This window comes from Kogia breviceps, chromosome 5, assembly GCF_026419965.1.
Source record: "Kogia breviceps isolate mKogBre1 chromosome 5, mKogBre1 haplotype 1, whole genome shotgun sequence".
In the NCBI taxonomy this organism is placed as follows: Eukaryota; Metazoa; Chordata; class Mammalia; order Artiodactyla; family Physeteridae; genus Kogia; species Kogia breviceps.
In genome coordinates this window covers 41,556,144-41,569,542 of record NC_081314.1, presented here as the reverse complement: position 1 = coordinate 41,569,542, position 13,399 = coordinate 41,556,144, and the positions used below count along the sequence as shown (strand labels likewise).

The window sequence follows — 13,399 nt, the reverse complement described above, 5'->3', positions numbered from 1 at the left end:
TCAAGAGCTAGAAAATGTTCACCTGCTTTGAATCAATAATTACACCCCAGAGAATTTATCTGAAGGTACTGTTCTTCCCAAAAGAAAAAAACTAGGTACGTTCCAAACTGTTCATTTTAGAATTATTTATAATACTGAAAAATTGGAAAGAATTTGCATGCTCATTATGGTACACTGACTTGATAGGAACATTTTTCATCATTAAAAAACTATAATTAGAGAAATTACACTGCAGCATGCATATATTAGGTAAAACAGTCTGTATGCAAAGTTGTTTCTATACTATAATTAAAACTACACATAAATTATGTGAACATTTGGATAACTATCAACAGGCAAAAATTTTAAATGAGTACAGGATAATTACTGAAAGTGTGGGATTTGGGATGATTTTTCTTTCATTTGTTGATTTCCATTGTGATACTCACAGTATCATTATACAATGTATACCTTTGGTTCTGCAGAAAATTTCTCTAAATCCTAACTTTGTTTAGATCAACCAAAACAAGAATTAAAATACTCCCTTCTTCCCTCCATTTCACTGTCTTCTCTGCTCTGAACAACATTTTCAAAATAAAAGTCTTCCTCTTCTGTTCACTTTGGCTGATGGCCAACCAAAACTAGTATCCTGTTAAAATTGTGGGTTTCACTATGAGACTTCTCCAAACTCCAACTTGCATATCTAGATCAGTTATAGGTAAACGTTAATGACGCCAAAATGAAATTGTTATCCGATTCTGCCCAGCTCCTGAGTACCACCTATCCAGGTCTCCCATGAGGGCTCTCCCATTGGGAGGGAGGCTAGGAGAACATTGGAATTGGGTACAGATAGATAGAAACTGTTGATGGTTATTGGTGAAAAGTCATTATATAGCTCTAATTTTGAAGAAAATATATCAAAAAATGTAAACATGGAATGTTATTAATATCCAATATATATGTTTAGGATGGATTTAAGTGCTGGGAAAATTTTAGGCTTGTGTGGCGTGAAGATGAGCAATTTGGGTTTCAGTCGACAAGCAGAATCCCCGCAATGATGCCTTACCTTACTGATCCACATTCAGGACAAGGAACTGGCTTTTTAGATGCCCTGGATCATGTGAAACAAGTTTCATACAAAATATGAAGAATCAGAATGTCATCAGACTTCTCAGCAGCAACACTGGCAGTCAGAAGGTGCCGAAGTAATATTTTCAAGGATCCTTAGGCTTTGAGTTAAAGTCAAGATGGAGTAAGCACACACCACCCGCTCTCTCCCACTGATTACAATTAAGAACCCTGGACTGAACATATAAAGCAACTATCAGACTACTCTGAAAATTAAATAAGAACAGTGGACTAGAGATAGAAATCAAAATATCCCTGGGGACTTCCCTGGTGGCACAGTGGTTAAGAATCTGCCTGCTAATGAAGGGGACACAGGTTTGAGCCCTGGTCCAGGAAGATCCCAAGAGCTGTGGAGCAACTAAGCCCATGTGCCACAACTACTGAGCCCACGTGCCACAACTACTGAGCCCACGTGCCACAACTACTGAAGCCCACGTGCCTAGAGCCCACGCGCCGCAACAAAGAGTAGCCCTCACTCGCTGCAACTGAGAAAGCCTATGCGCAGCAACAAAGACCCAACACAGCCCAAAATAAATAAATAATTTATTTTTTAAGAAAACCCAAGGGCTTCCCTGGTGGTGCAGTGGTTGAGAGTCCGCCTGCCGATGCAGGGGACACAGGTTCGTGCCCCGGTCCGGGAAGATCCCATATGCCGCGGAGCGGCTGGGCCCGTGAGCCATGGCCGCTGAGCCTGCGCATCCGGATCCTGTGCTCCGCAACGGGAGAGGCCACAACAGTGAGAGGCCCGTGTAACCCAAAGAAAAAAAAAAAAGAAAACCCAAAATATCCCTGATACAGTGAATTATTTTTTAAATGGGACATACTTACTTCTCACCACTGTGTCAATCACAGTGGATATACCAAACTGTTTTTTAGTGAGGGGTGGATTTTTACTAAAAATATGTATATTGGCCTTTCTATTTTACCTTGCTAGGAAGATAACCTTCAGAAGCTCCAATGAAGGGTGAAGAACAAGTTAAGTGATTCCACTGATGAAATATGAGTGTACTATCAGTGAAAACTTTTCTGATAAACAATGAACTGACTCTAAATAATGTAGCCATGAGCAAAAGTGCTTCTTTCCCACTTCCCTTTGCTTCACTGTAAGAATGGAAAAGAATTAGAAGGTCCAGGAAAGAGTTAAGTACAGATTGACTGCAATCCTTTCCTTTTGCCAACATACAGTTTATCCACCCCTTTAGTGCTATTTCAAATATGTAGCATGAAATATGACCAAAAGGAAGGAGTTATGATCAGTAAAGATTTAGTTGTATAAGAAGTTGCCAAAATTTTTACAGCATGCGTTTGTAATTATAATTACCACACAGCATCATGGAAGTGAATAAGATATGATGTAAAATGCCCACTATAAAAGTATGTCCATGCTATTGCCACATTATGAAAAAATTACAGTTGCATTTATATAAAGGGCTGAGAAAGAATATATGGAAATGAAAGGAAAGAGCTGCTTTGTTATGGTAGTAGAACAGTGTGGACAGTAATTTTCCTTTAATTTCTGGCATTCTTTTCATATCAAAAGTGTGTGTGTTCCACACTCAGAAATATAACCCATGTTTGCTTTTCTTACAATGGATCCTTGCAAATTCAGATTATCAGTCATGGATCCCATTTCTTTCTTTCTTTATTTTTTTTTTTTGCGGTACGCGGGCCTCTCACTGTTGTGGCCTCTCCCGTTGCGGAGCACAGGCTCCGGACGCGCAGGCTCAGCGGCCATGGCTCACGGGCCCAGCCGCTCCGCAGCATGTGGGATCCTCCCGGACCGAGGCACGAACCTGTGTCCCCTGCATCGGCAGGCGGACTCTCAACCACTGTGCCACCAGGGAAGCCCGGATCCCATTTCTTGACATGACAATTTTGGGATGAGGGGAGCTGGGCAGAAGCCTTCCAACTGGAGGAATCTTGCTATGAACACTAGCTCATAAATAAATCAGCATTCCAGCACTGTGTATTTTCACCTGGGGAGACTTTAGTCTAATAACAATTCAAAGTAAAGCTGCAACACTGCACAACTCTACATCATGCTTCCCAAACCTTAATGTGTACATGAATCATCAGGAGGTCTTGTCAAAATGCAGATTCTGATTCAGCAGACGTGGGATGCAGCCTGAGATTCTACATTTCTAACAAGCTCTTAGATGATGCTTATGCTGGTGGTCCACAGACCACCCTCTGAGGAGCAATGTTCTGTTATCATATAAAACCTGTCTTTTTTCTTTCTTGTTTCTAAGCAATCCTAGAATGTCTACCTCCGAGAAACTGAGGCACAGAAACAACAAGTACCTATCCTGAGTCAAATAAATAGTGTCAAAGTCAGGGCTGGCATCATGGCTCCAGTTCTAGACTCTGATTCCCACACCCATCACTCATTTACCCCCACCTCCCACAACTGATGTAAAAAGAAAAAAAAAAAGAATGGCTTACCCTTGACATTTTGCTGATACTGGCTTCAAAACAGACTCGTTTGCTGGGGTGGTCCTGGAATGAATAGGAAACAGTCCTCCAATAACAAGTGAAGGGTTTCTGGCACCTACATACCCATTCAAATCAAACTTTCCCAGCAGCTGACAGGTCTGTTCTTCTCCCTCGTCTTTGCCTTCAATGCCCAATTCAGCCCATAAAAAGGCAAGCAGTCCTAGAACCAAGCATTTCTTTCTGCTAGCCATTTTAGTAAGGAGAGTTTGGGAGAAATGACCAGTGTTAAAAGTTTTAACGAGGTACCTTGACAGAGCGTTCCAATGAGTATGTGCATGCCCCATCACAGGGGACTCAGTTTGCCACTACCTGCTACCTAATTGTCATGCCTCAATTAATCACAGAGCCTCACACTCACCTGCAATTTATGCATCTGCACTAGGAGCTGAGTAATCCTTTTGAAAAGAGCCTCATAAAAATCTCTTTTATGCTTAGCAATAATATATAATGACAGAATTGTGGATTCTGAGTTTTCACTTTGTAGAAATTGTCCCTTTCTTGTTTATCAGCCTCATTCATTCTCACTTCAGCCAGCCTTGTGGGAGCTGCACTTGCCCCAAAAGTAAAGAAAGGCATTCTGATTCATCACGAAGTATAAAAACAGGAGACATCAGGTCAAGCTCTTTCCTTAGGGGTATAGAAAAAGTTGAATGGAAAACCATGGGGGATTTGGACTAGGAAGACATCATTTTGAATCTGTGTTCTGCCACTTGTATTAGTGTGATGGTGGGAAAGTCACTTAATTTCTATGCCTCAAGTTCCTCATTAGTGACTAGGATGATAATAAGCTGCCCTAGAAAAATTCTATAAAGCCCATAAGAGTTCAAGGAATATTTTTCATATACATCATTTTCTTTCATCTCCTCTTCAAGGTGAAGTGTCACCCTCAGCTCACGTTGCTGACCTTGTCACAGGTTCAGGCACAAATCCCTGAGAATTTCTGGGCTCCTTCCTCAGAATCCTCTCTTGTGCCTTCTTGCTTGGCCCTTCTCAGAGATGTCTTCCAATCTCTCTCTCCAGGTCAATTCATCATAGATTCCTAGTCACCTTCTTTGGCCCTTCTCAAACATCCCCCCTGGGAGTATAAATTCATATGTATCAGGAACATGAAAAATGTGTATACCCTTTGATCATGTGATTTTACTTCAAAGTATTTATCCCAAGGAAGCAATAGAGATCCACATAAACATAATGCATAAGAATATTGAGTACAGTTTTATTTATAATGGTGAAAAAATTGAACAAACTAAATGTACACAGTAGGGAATTTCTAAAATCAATTACAATCTATTCACATGACAGAAAACAAAGGAGACATTCATTTGAATCATGTTTTAGAAAAATATTTATTCACAACATAAAATTTCAACATGCTTGAGACTTCCCTGGTGGTCCAGTGGTTAAGAATTTGCCTTCCAATGCAGGGGACACGGGTTCGATCCCTGGTCAGGGAACTAAGATGCCACATTCTGCGGGGCAACTAAGCCCGCACACTCTACAGCCTGCGCACCACAACTAGAGAGAAGCCTGTGCGCCACAAGGAAAGATCCCACATGCCGCAACTAAGACCCAATGCAGCCAAATAAATAAATTAATTAAAAAAAAATTTCAACATGCTTAACACAAAGATAACACCTAACAAACAAGTGTATACAATAGTACTCTAAATTTCTAAACTTTACCTATATATTACAGCTCTCTTTCCTATGCATATTTCCATTAAAAGCACTAGAAGAAACCACTGCAAACTGAAATAAAAAGAAAAAAGGAGGAAAAAAATCCCTTTTCCTACTGTTTTAATGAACCAATGGTTTTCATGTTTCCATGTTCATAGCCAGCCCAGACTGACACACATGCAGTACTTTTAGTTAGTTTTTGGTGGTAGATTATGGGTGATTTTAATTTTCTTCATTATAATTTTCCATATTTTCCCACATGTTCTATAATATTCTTGTACTTCTTTTATAAACAGAAAAAATACTACTGTAAGAAAAATCCCCCCCTCAGTTTTACAACTCCTCCACACATGCACATTCCATTGCAATCCCCTCTACACACGAACACACACAGTTACTCCCCTAATATCATCATCATTATCAGTCACCTGGGTCCCACCAACCCTTCCACACAAAAGTCATTTCCTTTACTTCTCCACTGAAGAATTTCCAGTACATATTTGTTGGTTAAGTATAATCTCTACCTGACTCTGGGGAATTCCAAAAGAGCACCTCCCATTACCACTTCACTGGTGGAATTGCAGGCCCACACCACAGTCCCCCATAGCTGACTAGACCTTCACAAGCAAGCTAGTGGATGGCATGCCCTTGGCCCCTGATTGACATCTGTCTGTCGAATATCTGACTAGTCTTAGTTTTCTAAAATGTGCGTGGTCCACAGATTCCACCCTGTCTTTAAAAATGATACTGAAATGACTTAAAGAAAAAGATGGATTGCCAGGAAAATCTCTTCCCAGATAGGCTCCAGAGTTTGGCTTCATCCAAACAAAATGGCACTCTGGGTGACAGACCATTCCTCACCAATAGCCTGAGAACCCCTCTTTTGAGCTGAAAAGGTTTAGTCCAGGGCTTTCTCAGAACTGGATCTATCTGGATCTATTCCTCACTCATGTTTGCTCTTCCTTTCTACCAGAAGGCAGCTGTTTCTAAGCAATTACCCTTCTTGTTGCCAAGGGCTACCCTTGCACACAGATATGTTTATTACCAAAGTTGTTTTGTCTTAATCCTCTGGGCAAAAGCTGCACTAGGGGCCATAAAAATCATTAAAATGGATTAATTTATACAAATAACAAAAATTAGCATTTTATAGCATTTTATATTGTACAAATTGTTTCCACATGCATTATTCTTCCTCTAGGTCAGGAACTGGATTCAGTGTTGATGAGGCTTCTGATCTGCGTAGCTGCATCTGGTATCCAATAATTCCCAGGATGATAGTATATTTTGCTGGAGCCACATGACTACATCCTCCAAATGTAGTAGAATTCATCAAAGATGAGGCAGAGAATAGGAAAAACAACATCTGTGCTCTTAGGCAGAGCATTTTTATTAAATGCACAGTGATGGATGTTCAACACCTCACCTTGCCCTCATGACACCCTATGGGACTGGTTTTCTTTTGTTCACTTTACAAATGAGTTCATATGGCTAGTACGTGCAAACATGCAGATACCAAAGCCTATGGCCTTTCTGAGGCCTCGTAGTTGAGAGACAGGACACAGACCAAGTCTGGGAGGGTGGGTCTTAGGTCCAGCTTCTTCGCGGCCCAGCCCTCTCCTTCTCTCTGGACTAACCGGCCTTTCCCAGGGTCTATGGTGCTAAAGGAATCAGCGATGTCCTGGTTTGGGGGTGAGCCTTTCAAGGCTCTGTTCAGTGATAGCCTAAAAATATGCTGTCAGAGGAAGCAGTAGCAAGTTGTTTTGTTAACTATCAAGGTGAGATTGTTTACTCAATAATACGTTGAACCTAATTTTTATTTCCATGGGGCTCTGATTTCAAGAACCCCCGATCAAAGCAAAAGACATCAGAATGTTGCTGCAAATGGCCTCGGATATTTAGTCCCACGTGTCACACCCAGACTCTTAGGTCAGAGTCTGTGCGCTGTATGTTTTCACCACCCTCTCGCAGACTTGTTTGATCCTTGCTGTTCTCCCAGGGCCCTGGCGAAGGTCAGGTTCCCTTACAAGAACAATAACACATTCTGCCCAGGCTTGTCTCTGCCTTCAAGCAAAGGAAAACACCTGAGCCCCTAAAGGTTATGAGAACCATCTTAATAACAAAGCCTATAAAAGTATTTAAAGGCTGTTTACATGGTTTCCAGGAAAAGCTCAAACTCTGTATCAACTGCAGGGGAACACTGCTGCAGGTTTCAGCAAAGTCCCAGCACCACAGCAACCGCAGTGAATTCACAGTGGATTTCAGTCTCCTAGTCAGGCTCAGCTTGTTAGATATCACTTGGCTTTTATATTCCTCTCTGTCATTCCCTTACCTTTATAATCATTTACAATCCTGGGTAATACTCATGCCACAGCATCAGATGAATGGATACACTAATCTACTCCATTTTCTTATTTCCCATGCGCAGCTGTCCTTCTAAACAGTCAAGGAATGAACCAACACTTAGTTACATGTGTTTCAATTGCTGTCTTTATGATACACATACTAGTTTTTTGTTTGTTTGTTTTTGTTTTGTTTTGTTTTTTTGCGTTACTCGGGCCTCTCACTGCTGTGGTCCCTCCCGTTGCGGAGCATAGGCTCCGGACGCGCCGGCTCAGCGGCCATGGCTCACGGGCCCAGCTGCTCCGCGGCACGTGGGATCTTCCCGGACCGGGGAACGAACCAGCATCCCCTCATTGGCAGGCGGTCTCTCAACCACTGCGCCACCGGGGAAGCCCCACATACTAGTTTTTTTTAATGTATGTTTCCAACAGTTAAAAATTATTACCTGTATTGAATTTTGTGATATTATGACATTATGGCTTACCTGAAAGAAGACTAAAAATAAATCAGTTTTCATAACTGTATTGTTATATGAGGTGCAAGTTATTGATGAGAGGCCTGGAGATGTATAAGAAGCAGGCTTTTGCTTTTTTTTTTAACACGTCATTATAACCACTTGTTGCAGAAGTGTTTCCTGTGTGTCTCAATAGAGAAAGCCTTCAATTATAGCCAAGGAGACAGACACTCAGACACTACGGGCATACAAAGTTTTAAACGGCTGCCTTGCTGATTTAAGAAAGCTACAGGTTACTATCTCTTCTGCTCCTTCTATTTTCAGGGAAATAACTCTGACAGCCTGATTAATGCCCTGCCTCTGAATCAGCTGACTCAATAAGCAGCAAACTAATAACATTCAGAAACAATGCATGCTTTCTCCCAGGATGCATCACCTGTTACATAGCTATAGTGAGCTGTGGCTGCAACAAAAATGTTGAAGATGGTAAGCAACTGACTAGAGCTGGGAAACCATTATCATCACAGTCTTCTAGAGAACAAACATCTACTTTTAATAAAATCTGAAACTGAAAAATCCTGACCAGCTTTAACTCTCATTTGAAAAATTTAGCATGCCTTCCTGCCCTCCACTTTGGCCCCTTTCTAATCCATCCCCACACTGAAGGAAACTGACCATGTCAACCCTCAGGCCACTAAAAAAAATTTTACAGCTTTATTGAGATATAATTTATATACCATAAAATTCACCTATGTAGAATGCACAATTCAATAGTTTTTACCATAGTTACAGACTTGAGCAGCCATCATTACAATCTAATTTTGGAACATTTCCATTATCCTAAAAGGAATCCTCAATTCCGGGACTTCCCTCATGGTGCAATGGTTAAGAATCTGCCTGCCAATGCAGGTGACACAGGTTCAGGCCCTGGTCCGGGAAGATCCCACAGGCCATGGAGCAACTAAGCCCGTGCTCCACAACTACTGAGCCTGCACTCTAGAGCCCACGAGCCACAACTACTGAGCCCACGTACCACAACTACTGAAGCCAGCGCACCTAGAGCCCGTGCTCCACAACAAGAGAAGCCACCGCAATGAGAAGCCTGCGCACCTCAAGGAAGAGTAGCCCCCACTCGCCACAACTAGAGAAAGCCTGTGTGCAGCAATGAAGACCCAACGCAGCCAAATAAATAATAAATATATATTTTTTTAAAAAAGGAAACCTCAATTCCCAGTCTTCCATCACGCCAAGCTCTAGGCAACCACTTAAATCTACTTCCTATCTCTATAGAATTGCCTATTCTGAACATTCCACTTAAATGGAATCTTACAATATACGGTCTTTTGTGTCTGGCTTCTTTGACAAAGCATAATGTCAGGAGGTTTATTCATGTTGTACTTTGTATTAGATTTCATTTTTAAAATATCATTATTAAGATATAATTTACACATCATAAAATTCACCCATTTATAATGTACAATTCAATGGGTTTTAGTATCCTTACAGAGTTGTGCAACCATCAGCAAAATCTAATTTTAGAACATTTTCATCACTGCAAAAAAAAACTCATACACATCAGTAGTCACTCCCCAGTCTCCCCCACCATCACCTCTATCCCCAGACAACCACTAATCTATTTTTCTGCTGCTAAAGATGTCTCTATTCTGGGCATTTACATAAATAGAATCATATGTGATCATTTAACTAACTTCTTTCTGTTAGCATAATGTTTTCAAGGTTCATCCATGTTTTAGCATGTTATCAGTGCTTTATTCCTTTTGTTTACTTTCTATTGCCAAATAAAATTCTGTTGTATGGATATATCACATTTTATTTGTCCATTCAACAGCTGATGGAAATTTGGGTTGTTGCCATTCTTTGGCTGTTATGAGCAGTACTGCCATGAACATTCTTATACAAGTCTTTGTGTGGACATATGTTTTTAATTCTTTGGGGTAGATATCTAGAAGTGGAATTGCTGATATGGTAACTATATACTTAACATTTTGAGAAAGTGCCAAGCTCTCTTCTAGTGGTTGTATCATTTTACATTCCCCCTAGTAATGTATGATGTTTCGGATATCTCCACATCCTTGCCACTACTTGTTATTACCAGTCCTTTTTTATTATAGCCATTCTAGTGAAAATAAAGTGGTATCTCACTGTGGTCTTTTTTTTGTGTGTGTGTGGTATGCGGGCCTCTCACTGTTGTGGCCTATCCCGTTGCGGAGCACAGGCTCCGGACGCACAGGCTCAGTGGCCATGGCTCACGGGCCCAGCCGCTCCGTGGCATGTGGGATCTTCCCGGACCGGGTCACGAACCCATGTCCCCTGCATCCGCAGGCGGACTCTCAACCACTGCGCCACCAGGGAAGCCCCTCACTGTGGTCTTGATTTGCATGTCCCTAATAGCTAATGACTCAAAGAAAGCTATGTGTTCTTCTAGATACTTTCAAATGTTAACTCTTACATGTATGTTTATGATCCATTTTCAGTTGATTTTTGTGTATGGTATAAGGTAAGCTCTAAGTTCATGTTATTCTTTTAAATTGTAAATAACTATTTCTGCACCATTTGTTGGAAAGACTATTATTTCCCCATTGGATTATCATGACCCCATGTCAAAAATCAACTGACTATAAATGTGAGGGGTTTTATTCCATTGGTCTATGTGTCTATCCTTATGTCAATGTTGTACTATCTTCATTATTCTAGTATCTTCATTACTGTAGTAAGAAATCAGTAAATGTTAAGTCCCCCGACTTTGTTTTTCTTTTTCAAGATTGTTTTAACAATTCTGGGGTCCTTTCCATTTCCATATGAATTTTAGGGTCAGCTCATCAATTTCTGGGGGAAAAACGTGGAAATTTGATAAGGATTGTGTTAAATCTGCAGATCATCTTGGGGAATGTTGCCATATTAATGATATTATTATCTGGGGACTCAGCTCATCTTCAAGGGCCCTGCATCTGGCTTAAGATAAAAATCCATAAACAGCAGGCTTTACGAGGTCCACCTTGATCCAGCCCCTAGTTAACTAACCAGATTCCTCGTTTGCAGCAATCCCCTCCCATTGCCAACTCAAAATACACCACTAGCCACATAAGCCTGCTTTCAATTCCCTAAAAATCACAATGTTCTCTTTTATCTCCAGGTCTTTCTTCACTCACATACACACCTCCTTCCCTGTGTTTTTAGGAGCTTTTCCCGTATGTCCCATCACCTAATTCATGACTATTCTTTCAGATCTCAGCTCATTTTTCACTTCCTCTGAGACTTGTATCCTGAGACACACAGGCCCCATAGTCTACCTCACTTATCTTTCCTTGTACTTACATGGTGGACTTTAGGTTACTTGATAGAAAACAGGTTGATCAAGACTTCAAACTGGTTGAAATATCTTGGTTGACATGGATACCAATGGACACTGGTCCCCATTTGAGGCAGTACTGGGAATTTTGGCAATTTTACAACTGTATGTCTCTAAACATTTTTATCACTTTTCATAAAATTGTCAGGATTTCTTTTTCCTTGTATTTTTCCAAGACTACTCTACCAGCTTATACTATTTATATATTTTGTTATTGGCTGGATGATTGCCCTCAAGATGTGCATGTCTTAATTCCTAGGACCTGCAAATAGGTTACATTATAGAGCAAAAGGGACTCTGCAGATGTGATTAAGTTAAGGATCTTGAGATGAGGAGATTATCCTGCATTATCCAGGCAGGCCCAATAATGTAATCACAACTGTCCTCATAAGGGGAAAATAGGGGGAGATATATGCTGAAGAGAAGGCAAAGTGACAGAAGCAGAGATTAGAATGTTGGCAGCCTCTGGAAGCTGACAAATGCAAGGAAATAGATTCTTCACTCAGAACCTCCAAAAAGACCAGCCCTGCTGACATCTTGACTTTAGCCCAGTGAGGCTGGTTTCAGATTTCTGATCTCCAGAACTGTAAGAGAATAAATTTGTGTTGTTGTGTGGTAATCTGTTACAGCAGCAATAGGTAATAGTAATGAGTTGGAAATAACCTAATATGCAATGAAAGAATGTTGGAAACAACCTGGATATCCAATAAGAAGGGTTAGTTGGAAACAACCTAAACGTCCACAGGATGGAACTGGTTATATAATTTCTGATAATTTTCAAAAGATTAAATGTGATTTGATCAATTTTTTAATATATTAAAGGTGCTCTAGAAGGCTATCCATCCAGTTATTAAAGTGCATAGAATAATGAGTACTCTTTGTTTTGGGTTTTTTTTGTGGGGTTTTTGTTTGTTTGATTTTTGGTGTTCTTGGGTGGACACGAACAGATAATGGGTATTCTTTATGCTAATTTTTTTATCTGCAATGAGCCTAAGGCTGCATTATTTTTGTAATAACAAGGGAGAAAGGCAATAAAATAATCTTAAGCAATAAATGAAACAAGAAAATAAAGGGAAGGATTTGAAAATTTTAAGAGCTTGACTGCATTTAATTTTTAATTTATATGCATCCAGCTTTTCCTATATTATTTGTTCAGCATTGTTTTCAAGAACTTTTCTATCTTATAAATTGGTTGAAAATGAGTACTTCTAACCTCCAGTTCATATTTTATATAGCTTTTGTATGTACTAGACATATCATATTAGAACCTCTGTTACAGAAATGGGTATTTATGTGCCATAAGATACAGTGCCTGCCTAGAAATGGTCATTTAGATGATGAGAATCAACAAAACTAAATAAAATAAATTTAAAATGAAATAATACACAATAAAATGTTGAATTTTAGGAGAATAATGAGGTAGTATTTGATAAAACCATACACCCAGCTTTGCATGTGCTTAGGTATTTATCCACATCAGGATCTCCCAACTATTAGTTCAAAATATACCAGGTAATAACAACATTAATAGCAATGGTAATAATGTTAACAATAGCAATAATAGTATTATATTCCACAGTATATTTGTCTCATTGCTCACCAGCCCTTGCAAAAACTATATGCAACAAATACTATTTTACTATTATTTCCATTTTGTACCTAAGAACCTGGAGCTCAGAAAAGTTAACCAATATTCTCAAGGTCCTAAAGTCCTTAGCGGTGTCAATGAATTTTCTAGTCAGTGACCTGCCCAGGGGATTACACATATCCCAACTGCCTATCTGTCTTTAAGAAAAAAAAGTGGGAGGCATTACCAGTAGCTCCCCCACTTCATTAGGGATTTCCAATGAGGATGAAAATGTGGCCAGAAATTGCTGACTGACATCTGCTCAAGGCTCAAGGAATTTCTAGTGCCTAAGGGGTCATGCCAGTTTGTTTTTAAAGGAAGTAGGTTACTGC

At 40.1% G+C, this 13,399-nt stretch overlaps 1 protein-coding gene across 1 annotated transcript in view; it reads right to left on the bottom strand.

Moving 5' to 3' along the window:
• The window catches only part of KCNAB1 (potassium voltage-gated channel subfamily A regulatory beta subunit 1), a 529,857-nt gene that overhangs the window by 502,305 nt on the left and 14,153 nt on the right, over positions 1-13,399 (bottom strand). The window contains exon 2 of the mRNA XM_067033900.1: positions 3,550-3,603. Within this exon, the coding sequence (XP_066890001.1) occupies positions 3,550-3,603 (54 nt within the window). The remainder of the gene's footprint in view (positions 1-3,549; positions 3,604-13,399) is intronic.